Source organism: Crinia signifera, chromosome 3 (genome assembly GCF_055691185.1).
Source record: "Crinia signifera chromosome 3, ASM5569118v1, whole genome shotgun sequence".
Classification (NCBI taxonomy): domain Eukaryota; kingdom Metazoa; phylum Chordata; class Amphibia; order Anura; family Myobatrachidae; genus Crinia; species Crinia signifera.
In genome coordinates, this window is record NC_139219.1 from 200,935,102 (window position 1) to 200,951,900 (window position 16,799).

Sequence of the window (16,799 nt, forward strand, 5' to 3'; positions counted from 1 at the left end):
GGAAATCGGGGGCATCGCGTCTGGACCATTTAAGCCTTTTTTAACCGTGTACGACGCGACCGACACGATTTTGAGTTTTTTCAATGCATTTCAATGGGAAAATCGGGGGCATCGCGTCGGTCGCGTCGCAGACCACTAAAATTTACACCCGATGCCCGCGATTGTGGCCGTGCTAGGAAACAAGTACCTCCTTTTCTTTAGTCCAAAACTTTAATAATACTTTAAAAAAAAGCCTTTGATAAAAGAGTTCTAAAAGGTTGTTATGAATGAACCATAAAAGGTTTCAGATTTACCTATCTGAAAACCTATCTGAAAACCATTAGAATTAAGGTCACCACTAAAAAGGTGGGAATCTTTTCACCTGGAGATAAATGCAGCAATTATGAGCCTCTCCAGAGGACTTCTTTCTCCCACAGAAACTGGCCATTTCTGTTGTGCTGTGGGAGGAATAAAATAAATAATCATGGGATACCCAGGATTTGGTTTGTCAATACAATGGCAAACTTTAACCCCCCCCTCTGTCCCCCCAAACCCTGTGTAATTTACCCAGCCATCGGGGTGGGAGCTGGGCTGGGGTGGTCAGTAGCTCGGCGGCTGTGATTGGGAGCCAGGTAACGGTGGTCGGAGGTGGGCAGCAGTGCAGGAGCCGGTCGGTGATGTCGATCCCGGCAGCGATGATGTCTGGTGGGTTGCGTGCAGAAGCAGACAGGCTGTGCAGCGTGACCTCTGACATCAGGTCACGCTGCACACAGCTGCAGAGCAGTACGCCGGTGTTTGGGAGCAGCCAGGCAGCGTCTGAGCTGGTCTCTCAGCACTGCCCGCCATTGATTTGCGCATGCGCAGGCCAATCCCAGAATCCCAGGATTGGCAGCTTCAATCCTGGGATTGAAATCCCGGCATTTTTGGGCCAATCCCAGCATCCCAGATTTGGCCTCCCTAGAAGCATTAGATCTATGTAGGATAAAAGGAATCACAACTTGGTTTATGTTATTGTTTGTACCGTAAAGGCTGATGCATCATTGTCCTATAGTAAAAAAGAAAAAAACAGAACATGCAGCCAAGCTTGCATGCACTTTCAAGGGGCGCAGCTGCGCTCAGCACAATAATTTATATATATATATATATATATATATATATATATATATATATATATATATATATATATATATATATATATATACATATACAATTTTACTAATAATATAACATTTATTTTAAAAATAAAATTTCATAAGCATAGCATAAAAAGTGCACTTCATTTACAATTCATTATTATAGACATAACAGGACGTACAACATTTAACATAAAAAGGCTTGGTATATATTCAGTTCTGTTTTGAGGCTGGCAACTGGTCCAAATTCATAGGCATCAGATGTCAAGTATTATCAAGGCATACTTTCATATTTACAAGTCCCGCACTTTAGGATAGAACCTCTCTATTGGCTGTAGTTATAATTTCGCTGGGATGTTGATCCACCATTCACAGTGTCCAAATAGAGAATCCTCCCTCTGTTAGCAGAGGTGCACTCCGTATGCTGAAGAGTGAGAAGTCTGCAGCCACAAATTTTTAATAGTAAGACCGCTCTTATAGATGTATATTTAGCTGTATTTCAGTAGATATGCGGTGACCCGGGCAGACAGCTACAAAACCCGTTTCTCCGCCTGTGTGTCCACGTCAGCGGCTTCCTCAGTTGTGCTGACATCGTGTCTGTCTCTGGCTTTTTTTTTCTCCGTCCCATTCGCGGGGTTTAACTTTGCCATATAATAGTCTGTACTGTAAATTAAAATTGAGTAATACTTTATGGTGCTCACACCCTCTTTGGAGAATATATATATATATATATATATATATATATATATATATATATATATATATAGATAGATATACTAGTAAGCCCGCTCAAAGCTAATGCTTCGAAAGCTAGTATATGTAGTTTCACTTGCTGCCAGTGTTTCTGAGCCACACAGACACTAGACGTATTAACATATATACAGTGGAGCAAAAAATTATTTGGACAGCCACCGATTGTGCAAGTTGACCCACTTAAAAATATGAGAGGTCTGTAATTTCCATCATACGTACAATTCAACTGTGAGAGACAGAATGTGGAAAGAAGAAAACAGGAAATCACATTGTATGATTTTGAAACGATTTATTTGTATATTCTTGATGAAAATAAATATTTGGGCACCTATGTGTAGCTAAATATATATATATATATATATATATATATATATATATATATATATATATATATATATATATATATATAGATATATATTTAGCCCATCATTATCAGGTTATCTAATTAAATGCTTTTTTTTTCCGGTCAGAAAATTTACCAGTTTTTTGGCAAAAACACTTTAGAGCCATGAAAACCTCCGGCTTCCATGAGTTATTCCAGATCCACAGGCTGCTTTTTGTGGATAATCCTGATAAGTGCTAAAGGATCAGGGTTAATTGGATAGCCACTTGCTGTTATAAATGATCACAGCTAATTGGATACCACCCATAATACACATATTTTATAATGAACAATACATTTTATTTTAAACATGATTAGGTTGACACTACTATATTGTATGGTTACTTTAAGGGTTCTTTCAATAGCCACATTGGATGCTAAGCATTGTTGACTAGTAGTTTCTAGACCAAATGATCCCTAGATCCATGTTTGATGCAGGTTAATCATAGAATTGCTGTAAGGCTACTATGCAATAATACTTCATGTTTAGGGGATAAAATGGGGATAAAATGTGTACTTTAGCTATAACCAGTATAGACGTCATCAAATACTTTGCTCACTGATCTTTTTTTTTTATTATTTACAGATGAATGTACAGTGACACGAACATACCTTTTTCTGCATAAGTTTTGGTTTTTCAGTACGGTCTATTACTTTGGAAACTGGGCATTTATTGGGGTAAATATTCTATGTATACCACATTATTATGTCTATGTATTTATGTTCTATAAATATACCTTTACAAATTGTGCCCACTAGCTTTGCTTCCAAAGAGGTAATACCCTAAACCAGTGGTTCCCAAAACTGTGTGCCTAGGACACTTGCAGGGGTACCTTGGGTTGGTGGACCAGGATCAATTCATATTATTTATGGTCAATGTAACAGGCAAATAATAATTTAATAATATAATCATAATATATGTGGACAAACAGAAGCAAATCCTGTCCCTCAACAGATAATGGTTATAAAAACAATGTACTTAATTTAATATTTTTCTGAATTTCTCGATAAGAAGCATTTGGCCTAGGGGTGCCATGAAACTATTTTGATGCTCTAGGGCGCCATGATTAAAAAAAGTTTGGGAACCCCTGCCCTAAACTAATAAAATAGAAAAACAAGTTTGTGTTTTTTTTTTTATTTAGAACACCCTTTTTTTATCAGAATTCCATATTTTTTATTGGCTGGAAAACATGCCTGTTAGTTCACATTGTTTAGAAGCAGAACAGGAAATCAAAATTTGTAAAAGTTATTTTTTTAATTTTACTTTTTTTTTTTCAAACTACATTAGAAAACTATGCATGCTTTCTAAAAGCATAGTTTTATGACTAACGAAATAGTCCAACAATACTATGCTTCTATTTCTTCCTTACATCATGTTAATTTCAATTGCAGGTTTTCATCATTGGACTGATTGTGTCTTGTTGTAAAGGAAAGAAATCTGTTATTGAAGGAGAAGTGGAGGATGATGATTCTGACCTGAGTGATGATGATCTTCCATATGCATAAGCCTAAAATGTGAGATCTTCTCTACAAAGAAGAGTCTAATTTACATCAATATAAATGAAAATTTCATTTTTATTTCAATACAAACTAATTATTTGAATATATATTTTGATGGGCTAATATGCAACATTATAAGTATTACAAAATGAATTTTTCAAGAAAATAGAGTATTTACAAAATATTGTATGAGGTGGTGGAAATGTAGATGGTATTAAACTGCATTGCTATGCAAATTAATGTCAATAATAATCTTACTGTTAAACCTCATTAAGTCTTTATTTCAGGAATGTTTGTTCCCAAAGGGTTACAATTATAATTTAATGTGCATCAAATAGTTTAATTTGATTAGCCTTTTACTATTTGCAGATAGTTTTTTTTCTCCTTTCAAACTTGCTGACATTTTAATTTATGTAAGTTGAAATTTGATGAATTTTGTATTGCCAATAAAGCAACCTCATGTCTTGTCTATGATCAATGGACTTTTACTCTCTGGTTGACTTTGCAAATGTTTACTCTACTGAGGCTCTCTGGCTCCTTGTGATATTTTTTTTTTTTTTTAAACATTTGCACTTACATTATAACTGCATTTTACCATCAGAATGCCATCTTAAGAAGTGACACAAAGAAATGTCAAATTAATGTAATTAATTAGCATTTCAGTTCAATTAGAAAAGTTAGATTTTTGCATACCGTACTGTAATTGGAATCATAGATATATTCAAGGAATATAGGGCCTTATTCTAGTTCACTCTTTCTGCCAAAATCCTTCTTAGATGGACAAAACCATGTGCACTGCAGAGGGACAGATGTAACATGTGCAGAGAGAATAAGATTTGGGTGAGTTGTTTTGTTTCTGTGCAGGGTAAATACTGACTGCTTTATTTTTACACTGCAATATAGATCTGATCTCACTTTGAAGTAAAACCCCACCCAAATCTAATTCTCTCTGCACAAGTTACATCTTCCCCACCTGCAGTGCACATGGTTTTGTCCATCTAAGAAGGATTTTGTCAGAGAGAGTGAACTAGAATAAGGCACATTGAGCAGCTGCAGTAATTCTGATAGTTTTTCCAGTGAAATGAACTGCAGCTACCTCAAATAAAACATAAACAGAACATTGTATAATACAGCATAATAAAACGTCTGTAGCGAATTTTTGAGGCATATATGAATTTATGTCTTCTGAAATCAGAGGTATTCTAGGGCAACCAATCTTCTAAAAAAAAATAGAGGAACCGGGCTCTTACAACAATAAAAAAAAAATAACAATGTAAGAGGTCTTTGACAAGTGCTACTGTGAGGGGGCCATCTGCGGCAGGGTCTGCCAGAAGCTATTCCCTGGCTGCAGTCGTCTCCTCTCAATTCTGCTACAGTATGCAAGCAACTCTGACTCCTTCACTGGCTAGCAGCCGGCACTCCCCTAAGAATGCACATACCTGAGAGTTACAGTAGATGTAAAGGTGATGGGGCCTGGACTGCCCACCCTAGCTATTTAAAATGGAATGTGCTACATGGCTGTGACTTAATACTACAACATTACAGCAGGTGCACCACACAGCCATTACAATTATAATACATTTAATAATCATACATCGTATAAAGTTTTGGCATTAAATTGGCCACTACTATGACTCTACTCAGAAACCTCAACGTAACCTTATCTCCTGGGCATGATACATGTAGAATAGCAGTAAGGTATCAAAGTGTTTAGGGCAGTACGGTTGGTGTAATGGTTAGCATTACTGCCTCACAGCACTGAGGTCATGGGTTTGATTCCCACCATGGCTCTAACTGTGTGGAGTTTGTATATTCTCCCTGTACTTGCGTGGGTTTCCTCTGGGTACACCGGTTTCCTCCCACAATCCAAAAATATACTGGTAGGTCAATCGGCTTCCAACAAAATTAACCCTAGAATGTCTGTGTGTGTGTATACATGTGGTAGGGAATATAGATTGTAAGCTCCACTGGGGCAGGGACTGATGTGAATGTTCAAATAATCTCCGTAAAGCACTGCGGAGTATGTATGCGCTATATAAGAAACGGTTAATAAATAAAGTGTTAAGTGAAAGTAGCTGCTCCGCGTTGGAAGTGTTCAAAGAGTGAAAAATGGATGTGTAAAAGTGTTAAGTAAATAAAGTGAATAGATAAATGTTTTTATATAGCTTATATAAAAGCAATATTTATATTGCTTTTAGAATGATCTAGAAAGTCAGATATATACAGTAGGGGGAACTTTTGGGGCATGGAGCACCTTGGTTTGCTCTATCTGGGCTGCTTTGAGGCACCACCATTTAGTGTTTATTTAGCCTTCAAAGTTGTGTGTTTTCCCATGATTTAAAAAAAAATGCTCAGTTGAAAAGTAGAGTAATGTGATAACTTTAAAACTGGCCACATAATCTTTATGTATGCTGAGTCTCAAAGGGCAAATTGTCATGTGCACATGTGTTTGAGTAGCATCTAGTGGCAGTTGTGAGTATGTTGAAGATTATGAATGTTCTACAAGGCTTTGCACGTCAAAAACAAATGAATATGATGAAAAAATGGTGACCTCTGTTGGAATTGACCAATGAAACTTAAGATCTTGATGCAAAATGCACATGACAAAAGTTGTGCTAAGATAGTTTTAAAGTGTAGGAAAAAATACATCTACTGAACCACCTGGGTGGAGAAGTAGGTTTCAAGCGCTTCTGGGTGAGTTGTTAAAGCTTAGCTGCTCACACCGTGGGGAGGTCAGCCCCCAGAAAACAAGGTACAAATACACAAAAAAAAGGGGGGTGGTGGAGCGCTGGATAATACAATTAAGCAGGTTATGACCGTTAGGGTATTACAATTAGTTTATTTTATCTGATAAAAAGGTATAATATTAGTTAAAAAGCAATTGCACATATAATATCAACAATATCATCGGTGTACAGCCTGATTGGGTCTCATACAATACGGAAACAGATATATTGCAATTTCTCACTTGTTCCTATGATAACTCTCACGGGTGGATATTTCACAATCTCCCAGATGGTATTGGGGAATACTGGAATGGTGGGTGTCCATAAACCTTTGGAAAAAGTTGTCTGTGGACAACGAAACGCGTCAGACCGGGTGTTTCAGTCTGACATTGGGACTCTAACAGATACCCTCCTAATTGGACTCCAAACGATATTATCTCTACTTGGACCAACTCTCCACTCCCCAAGCCTTTCCATCTGGTACAACTTAAACTGGACATCTTCAGGGACACCACCACCTGCTATTCACCGGACTGCCTACCACGGACTGAGACCAAGTATTCCAATTACATCAGGATCAGGTCCCGTTTATCCGGTCAGGTTTATGGACACCCGCCATTCCAGTATTCCCCAATACCATCTGGGAGATTGTGAAATATCCACCCGTGAGAGTTATCATAGGAACAAGTGAGAAATTGCAATATATCTGTTTCCGTATTGTATGAGACCCAATCAGGCTGTACACCGATGATATTGTTGATATTATATGTGCAATTGCTTTTTAACTAATATTATACCTTTTTATCAGATAAACTAATTGTAATACCCTAACGGTCAAAACCTGCTTAATTGCATTATCCAGTGCTCCACCACCCCCCTTTTTTTTGTATAGTTTCAAAGTGTCTCTGTGCTAAACAGAAAGAAAAGCAAATTTGCAAAGACAATTCAGAACAAATTCAAGAGGTTACACATATTTAGATAAATATATTAAACCCTGGATCTTCCAGTATGATCCTAAACAAGATAGTATACAAAACAAATAGGTACGAAATTCTGATGCGCAATCACAAGTGCTGCTGGCCTCCTCAACCAGGAGTTATCACCCTGGTCAAACACAAGCATATATCACAAAAAAATATTTTGGGAGGACAGCGCTCTACTGTGGATATAATAGACAATTTAAATATTGATGATATTTTACCAACTTGAAATCCTGGACTGTGTCCTTTCCAGTATTACTTCATATGGTTTACATGCAAAAAAACAGAAAAACACACAAAATGTGTAGTAGTCCACAAAACATATAGTCCATATATATGCAGGGGTCCCTTGGAGCTAGATGAATTCTGTGGATTCCTCTATGTCCCTTGTGTGGTAGTAAAAAGGGGCTTCTTTTTAGGGGATCACCTCGTGCCAGGATATGATTATTGCTTGCACTCTGCTTACATAAGAAGGGTAGAACCCCTTATATAAAGGTTTCTTTTTCTTTATACCAATCAATAAACAGTGCTTACAGACGGCGCCGGCCTTATGCTTGCTGGCGAATCGCCAGCAGCACGGCACGCCATCTGACTGAGACGCGCGTGCGTCCCCCACGCACGCGCGTCTCAGTATCCGGGCGGCCGGCGAGGCGGACGCAATACTGTCCGCCTCCCGCTCGAGGGGGGCTGGGGGGACCCGAGGAGGCTGTGGGGGGGTGCGGGCGCCCGGTGTGGGCACCGGGCGACCGTCGGAAGGGGACGGCAGCACCGTCGGAAGGGGTCGTGCGCGCACCTCGTGCGCGCGCGTCCCCTTCCGACACACAGATGGCGCGGGAGCAGGGAATGGCGATGGCGTCGCCATCGCCATCCCCTGCAAAGATGAGCCCGGCCCCATCTGTACTTATGGCTTACATGTGCAAGGATGGTGGAACTCATCAAGGTTTCTTTATGCAAAAAATTTCTTCAACTCCATTCAATAAAAAATTTTTTTTTCCTTTTTATTATAAAACAATAACATAAAAACCGGTGCCAGATGGACTACAAAAACCAGAAAACACAAAAGTGGCCAGATGGAAGCCCGGGAAGTACACTCACGGTTCTGCTGGTATGGGGGGCAACTCGGTAACAAACAAAACTTCAGTAGTAGTGGCACCCCACCAACGCGTTTCGACTTATGGGAAGTCTTTTTCAAGGTGGTGCCACATCTATTGCTTGATGGGTTTATATACCCAGGGTGGTGGGTGGTGTGATTGAGGGGCGGGTTCCAATTGTATATTAATCATCTTCCATTTCACAAAAATTCTATTGTAAACATGGCATAGTACATGATAGACATAATTAGAACATGCATATATTTATAATTGTTAAAAACGATACATATATAACCAATTTAGCTTAGGACCAGCACCTAAAATTTAACCCGGAATTCCATATATGGACATCCGGGACTTCAAACTCCCCTGCACCTCCCGTGTGTATTAGGAAGTGTGCACGCCGTTCCACAGCGGAAACAGAACTACACACCACTTAGCTACATTAGTATAGTGGCGGTGTACACCGGATAGGGACCCCGTTGTGGCGTGCACACTTCCTAATACACATGGGAGGTAAAGTAAATATACTTTTAAAGCAATATATCTAAATAAACTAATTTTTTAAGTGGCTGAACTTCATAGGTTGATTTGTTATGCACACAACTGCCTTATGACATTACTTTTAAAACCATATCTGCTTATTATTGTATCATACACTATCCTCCATGCAATTGCCATAGAAACAGCTAAAAAGCAGTGTAGGTTGCCTGAGTTTACGGCTTTACACATTGTCCACATGAATGGCTCCGCTCTACACAAACCCAAAGTGACTCCATGTAGAGCTAGTATGTATAGGAACAGAAATGCTCATAACCCCGGATGGAACATTTCTTAGTTTAAGAGTAGATGGAATCTAGACTGCTAGATTGGAAGTAGCACAAAAACCACAGACGTGCTAAAAACCCAAATCCAATAAGAAAAGCATAGAAATTAGTAAAGGGACGTCAAGTGGTTTTGCTTACAAAAGAGTGCATTTCAAAAGACTGATTTCAGTTGTAATGCAGCTTACTGTCTATTCCATACTGTATATATATAGCAATATATTTTTTTATGACATGCAAGCGGTTTAATTGATTTATATCTGTCTTGATATTTGGTATTTAAAGGTTTTTTTTCCTATATTTTTTAATCACTTAAAGGGGTTTATATTATGACCATTCTGGAATACTGTTCTTGTTAAGTGGAGTAAACATTTATTTTCTTCTGCACTATTTGTATCCTTAGTATGGATTTTAATTAGTTGCAGTCTCCAAGAAACACATAGAACCTACTTTTTCTGCATGGTATTTACATGTTTAGTTCTTGGGAAAGATTAGTCTTTCTTCCATGGATATATGCACACTGGCATAAAATGAATCCAGGTTCTCTCTAGTTTTTTTGGGTGTTGATCATAGGGTCGACCATAGTTAGGTTGACCCCAAAAGGTCAACATGCGCAAGGACAAACTGGGAAAGATGTAATCACAAACTGTCGACAAGGAAAATATTGACACGTTAAAATGTTGACATTACTTCTTTATGTTTTTTGTTGTCAATGTCAACACTTGAGCACGTGGGCCCCCAATTGTGCACTGCTTTACTCGCCATTATTCAGGCCAGGTACCTTACTCTTCTATCATGGCACCTAGCATTCCCATTCGTAGTCCACGTGGATGGTAAAGTATTAAAAAGTTGTCCAGTTCCATGTCAATCTTTTGTCTGTGACCCTTATGAATGTCAACCATGTAGTGACCACCTGTTGACCTAAACCAGGCATGTCCAAACTGTGGCCCTCCAGCTGTTGTGAAACTACACATTCCAGCATGCCTTGCCATAATTTTAGTATGCCGTAATAGCAAAACTGTGGCAAAGCATGATGGGACTTGTAGTTTCACAACAGCTGAAGGGCCATAGTTTGGACATGCCTGACCTAGACACTGGCAACCTATCATTCTATGTTTTTCCTTTATTTAATATTACTGCAAATCTGGGAAATGGAAGTATTTTATGCTTATATAATCTTCATGTTTGTTTTGAAATATTTTTGATCATCAATATAAATTGTGCTTTTATAAAGTATATTTGCAATTGCTTTTGAAATAGACAGTATTAACTATTGCCGGCTATGTCATGTTTTAGTACTATAAAAAATGAAAGAACTAAGTGACTTGACCAATAAAAAGAGCAAGATTAATCTCTAATGATATTCTTTCGATGATTTGACAGGCCTGACCATGAGCAGTGTTGTAAATGATGCTGTTTGTAGTTGATGCTGCTCTATGCATGACCAGTAGCTGCTGTTTATTTGCCAATAGCTAAACATCAGTATTGCTTTGCTGCTGAGCTACATTACTAAGGCTAATTTTTTTCCCCTTTTTAGAAAGCAGAGCTACTTTTAATGGGAAACACATAATGTAATGTGACTTTATTATTTATTTATTAAGTATCTTATATAGCGCAGCATATCTTATATAGCACAGCATATTCCGTTGCACTTTACAATTGGAGACAGTGATACAAAAAACTGGGTATTTACAGACAGTCAAAGGTATGAGGAATCTGCTCGCAAGTTTAGAATCTATAGGGAAATAGGCATTAGTTCCACCAGAATGCAAAGGTCCCTGGTGTGCTGCATGATACGGTGACCCAGCAGTTTGGCCAGGGGTCAGGAGGATGGAAATGTGAAAAAGAAAGAGAGTGAATACATGTGGACTATGCAGTGGGCCTGTGATGAGTAGGAACTATATATGAAGGTTAAGTGGCTGGTTCTGGAATTTGATAAGCTTGCCTGGAGAGGTGAGTTTTCAGGGAACGCTTGTAGGATTAGAGACTGGAGGAGAGTCTTATTGTGCATGGGAGAGCATTCCAGAGTGGGTGCAGCCCAACGAAAGTCCTGCAGTCGGGAATGTGAGTAATGAGTGTGGATGAGAGACTTAGATCTTGTGAGGAGCGAAGAGGTCGGGTTGAAAGAGATTTTGAGATAAGAGAAGAGATGTATGTTGGAGTTGTTTGGTTTATGGCTTTGTGAGTGAAATAATTTTGTATTGAATATGATAAAATACAGGTAACCAATGAAGTGACTGACAGAGTAGCTTTGCAAATGATGACCATCTGGCTAGGAAGATTAGCCTTGCAGCTGCATTCATGATGAACTGTAGTGGTGAGAGTCTGTATTGGGGAAGGCCAATAAGGAGACTATTGCAATAATGCTTGAGATGATGAGAGTATGGATTAGAGTTTTTGTAGTGTCTTGTGTTAGGTAATGACACATTTTTAATGTTTTTAGGTGCATTTGGCATGATGTTCAGAGTCAAGAATGACACCTAGGCAGTGAGCTTGAGTGGTAGGAGTGATTGTCATATTAACAGCTATAGTGATATCTGGTTAGTCACTACTATTTATTGGGGGAAATATAATTAATTCTGTTTTAGAAATATTACATCTGAGTTGGCGAGATGACATCCAGGATGAAACCGTAGAAAAGCATTCAGAGAAATGGCCCAAAACAGATAGCGACAGGTCCAGGGATGATAGGTAGAGCTGAGTATCATCCGCATACAGATGATCCAAATGATTAGTTTGCCAAGAGATGAGGTATAGAATGAGAAAAGCAGAGGACCTAAGACTGAAGCTTAAGGTACTCCAACTGATAGAGGTAATAAAGAGCAGGTGGAATCAGAGAAACGAACACTAAATGAGCGGTTAGATGGGTAGGATGAGAACCAAGAAAGGGCTGCGGATTCTTTAAGACCTAGGGATTGTAGTGTTTGTATGAGAAGTGTATGCTCAATAGTGTCAAATTCAGAAGAGAGATCTAGAAGAATTAGTAGTTAGTAGGGCCTTTAGACTTAGCAGTGACAAGATCATTCACAACTTTAGTCAGTGCTGTCTCTGTGGAGTGTTGGGAACAAAAGCCTGACTGAAGTGGGTCCAATAAATTGTGCGAGTTAAAGTGTGTGAGGTGAGTTTAGGCAAGTCTTTCAAAAAGTTTGGAGGTGCATGGAAGTTGTGAGATGGACGGTAGTTGGGTAAGAATTGTGTTTTTTCAGAATTGGCATACTAACTGCATGTTTGAACAATTAAGGAAATATACCAGTAGAGAAAGAGAGCTTACAGATTTTAGTTAAGGTTGGGATAAGCACAGGAGACAGAGATTTACTTATTTTTGAGGGTATAGGGCAGGGATGGGAACCTTTGGCCCTCCAACTGTTGCTAAACTACACATCCCAGCATGCACTGCTTCAGTTTTGCTTTTTGGCCATGCTAAATTTGTAACAGCATTCTGGGATGTGTAGTTCAACAGCAGCTGGAGGGCCGAAGGTTCCCCATCCCTGGTATATGGTCAAGAGGAGAGGTAGTAGAGTGGGAGGAAGAGAAAAGTGCAGATACTGTACTTCGTCTTTGTGGGATCAAATGAAGTAAATGCATCAGATGGCTCAGGTAGGGAATTGAGCCGATTAGCGGCTGAGTCGGTACATACCAATTCATCTTGAATCTTGTCAAGCTTAGCCCTGAAGTAGGGCATGACATTGTAATTCTGTAATACTGTGCCAATTTTTATGCTAATCCATTAAGTTAGTAGCTGCCTGACCTGGGCCAAGTTTAGCAGCCTCCTGGGATGGCTTGAATAAAATATAAATAAATTGGTAGAATGTACTCTGAAATGGTAGCTGCTCAGTCAATTGAGCCCTAATGATTTATATATAATTCATACAATATCTAACAAATATGCAATAACAAATTAAATCGTATGCATTTAAGAAAAAAAATCTCTGAATAAAAAATTTGGTTACTGAACTGTGCACGTGCAGATCAGTGGATGCAATATGGGTTGCAGTGCCCCCTAAGCTGTAGCATGATTGACATGCTTTCTACCATTGGGTATATATTAATAAGCATTTTACAAAATGGAACATATTGTCCAGTTTTGTATGTGTGTTGAGGCCACGGTCTGCATCCTTTGACGCATATTTCTTGGCTTCTGCTGTATGATTACCCCAGATATCATGAGCAACCAGAGGGTTACTCAAACAGACAATGATCATGCAGATGATCCAATGCTGTGTCTTCAAAATGCAGCAGATCAGAGAAGCTGCCAGAAGGCGTCTATTTACACAAAGTGCCTCCTGCTGCTTTTGCACATTTTCTCACAGCAGCTGCACCCCTGTACTGGGTCACTTCAACTGTCTAACATAAGCATCCTCCCAATTCTCACACATATAAAACCTGCCTAGTTGTAAGTTCTGGATATGAAGTCTGCTCAAAACAAAACAACTAATCCTGATCCACAGAAAGCCCACCAAGTGACATGCTGATTAAAATGAAATGTACTGTTGTATGGCTGTGTCTGCATACAAAATACTGTAGTGTTTCCTAGCAAACAAAGAAAAGTATAGCAGCGCTTTATAGCTAAGTGAATAATTTAAAAAAAAAATTTTTTTATTGTACTGTACATATGACTATCAGAAGCAATTTAAAAACAAAAAGAAATGAAGAGCATGCATTTAGATCATAATTGTTTCAGATCCACATAAAAATGTTTAAGGCGTATTAGCTTTGCTTGTTCCTGCTAGTTCTGGACTGCGTCCCAAGTATACTCTTTATCATGAACCGATTTTTACCATATTGGCCACCGCTGCACTTTAATTCTTCTACTGTAGTTCTTTCGAGCAGAGTCCTCACCAGGTATGCAGTGTCTTGGTGGTATCTTGCGTCCGATAGGGTCACATAATTTGCAAACAGGCTGTTCAGTTTTGGGTCCAGAGCTTGGTTCAAGCATAAAGTGTTCTTAAGTGGGTCACAGGAAACACAGGTTGACCATATTGGTTATCCACTTTCTTTTAACCCTTTGAGTGCCAACATTTCTGTGAGAAATGTGAAAAATATCCGCAAAAAATGGCAGTGTCGCTCACATTTATTATATACTGTAAATTCAAATAAAAAAATGTTGTGCTAAAAAACGATTATATTTCCTGTATAAGGGGGTATTCAATGTGGGGGTCATGGCTGCTCAACCAAGAACATGCAGGCAGGATTCAATGTCCTGCCTGTAGTGGGATGGGAAGGGGGCATGGCCACAAGTTGCGGCTGGGAAGAGGCGAGCTGCAGCTGGCAGCTCATCACTTCCCGGCCGTTCTCGGCTGAACGAGCCCAACTGCTTGTGAAGTCGGGCTCATTCTGCCGATATACCCTGTTCAATGCTGTCAGGGAAGACAACATTGAATTAGGGCCCGGCGGCCATCTCCCCTCAGGAGATGGTAGCCGGTGATTGAATACCCCCCTAAAGGTCATTATGATGAATAAAAATGTTTGCTTGGCAATTTTCACACCTATTTTGACAAATTCACTTGGCGCTCAAAGGGTTAAACAATTTAACGTACTATTTCATATACAGACAGATGTGCAGTTGCACACAGAATGTATTTAAAATATGCCACGTATCATTTTAGTCAGCATAAGCTGATCATGCATACTATTTGTATTGCTTTGCAAATAAGACACATTTTAATGGAAAAAGTTGCACAGAATGATACCCGCTGCTACCTAGTAATGCGATTCTCACACTTTGGGCCTGATTCCGCCCCTGGCGGGGGTGAGGGGGCTGGACAATGCAGTCATATCTGAACTGCTTGGACGAAGGTCTGCAGTGGCAGCATGATGTCACACACAGCCGCTGTAACCTGATTTATTGGCCGGCGTCCGCCTGGCCTTGCAACTAGGCTGTGCAGCCAGGGAACAGCTGCTGTGTATTTTAGCAATGTACTGTGGGCTACCAGAATGGTGCACAAATGTCTTACATATGATGGTCCTTTGTTTCAAGGTTTCAACACCATGTATGCTTACATATACATATGTCGTCACCCTCTCATCAAGGTTTCTTTGAACAGAATATCCCAAACGTGCAGATCCCCCAAACTTCTTTTTATTGAAATATAATAAAATAACATCAGCTAAAAGACTGATGCCAGATGTGGAAAGACAAAAACAAACTGAGGGAATGTTGGAACACCAGGGTAACTCACCTCAAGTAAGTAAATGTCTAGGCTCCCAGTATTAAAAAGAGATACAACAAAGGTAGGAACCTACCACAGTTTAGCACCAACCATAATTTTTTAGTATTAATACTTGTGTTACACAACCCCTGTGGGTTGGTAGGCTGCAGTTATAATTGCGCAACAGAACTCATTTCCATTTCTTTATTGTCCTCTACTGGATGGCCCCACCGCAGCCTATCACCAGCAGTTGTAATTTGGCAAAATTTTGTAAAAATTACAATGGAGTCTGAATAAGGCCCTTTATGTGTAATGCTAATTGTAGCTCATGAAGGATAGATGCATGTGGATACATTTGTACAGTATTATGCATTCAGGTTTTTTTGGCGCAGCCTGGTGACATATCTTATACGTAAACAGATCTCTGTATTTGTATTATCATGTAGTATTCAATTCTCATTGCTGATCCCTTTTACTGGGCTGTTGAAATATTTTTCATTTTTTTAAGACCTATCAGTTGTATACTTTGACAAGAAATATGTTATCTGCAGTAGATCTTTACAGTCAAACGGTACATATTTATACATCTTATTGTGGTCACATCTAAGACCATATTACATTTTACAACCTTTCTTTTCAATTTTAAACCTTAATTCCTTATCCCATTGACCCTGGCACCTTCTCAAGCTGTGCTGTATCCTACAACCTATTCACCATTTATTATATATTCTGATCAGTCTATTCGAAACTGGTCATATAAATTGCATGCTATTGTCCTTGTCAGCACATAGTCTACCCCACCCTCTTGCATGCTTCAATTCTTACACTCCAGTTTCAGCCCCTTAGCTATGATTACACTGACTCTTTTCTTCCCTTTATATAGTTAGGATGGAGTATGGTTCTGCTCATGAAGCTGTTTCATTACCTTCCTTTACACACTAATGTCATTCTAACCTTTTGTGGTCTGTCCCTTCAGGCCCCACTCTTTCATCATTCATTTTTATTTTTCAGGTGACTTGTCCCATTATCAGCACCCATACTGATAGGCATACTGTAGGATCAGCTTATGTTTAATGTTTCCATTTTACCCCTTGCTTCAGTTGCTGTATTGTGAGTTGTAGTGATATTTGTTACTTGTCTACTGTTCTGTGTACGTTACTGTTTTGCTCTGTACGGTCTTATTGTTTTGCCTTATTTATGCTACTGCAGACTACTTGTGGTTCTCCAGAAATACATTTTAATAACCGTAATAAAAATAATATTTTATGGTTTCAAGTTGTTT

At 39.1% G+C, this 16,799-nt stretch overlaps 1 protein-coding gene across 1 annotated transcript in view; it reads left to right on the top strand.

Annotated features, from left to right (window-relative positions):
- The window catches only part of LMBRD1 (LMBR1 domain containing 1), a 198,538-nt gene extending 194,313 nt beyond the window's left edge, over window positions 1-4,225 (top strand). Inside the window, exons 15-16 of the mRNA XM_083177262.1 lie at window positions 2,834-2,925; window positions 3,640-4,225. Of these exons, the coding sequence (XP_083033388.1) occupies window positions 2,834-2,925; window positions 3,640-3,753 (206 nt within the window). The 3' untranslated portion in view covers window positions 3,754-4,225. The remainder of the gene's footprint in view (window positions 1-2,833; window positions 2,926-3,639) is intronic.
- The last annotated feature ends 12,574 nt before the right edge of the window (window positions 4,226-16,799 follow it).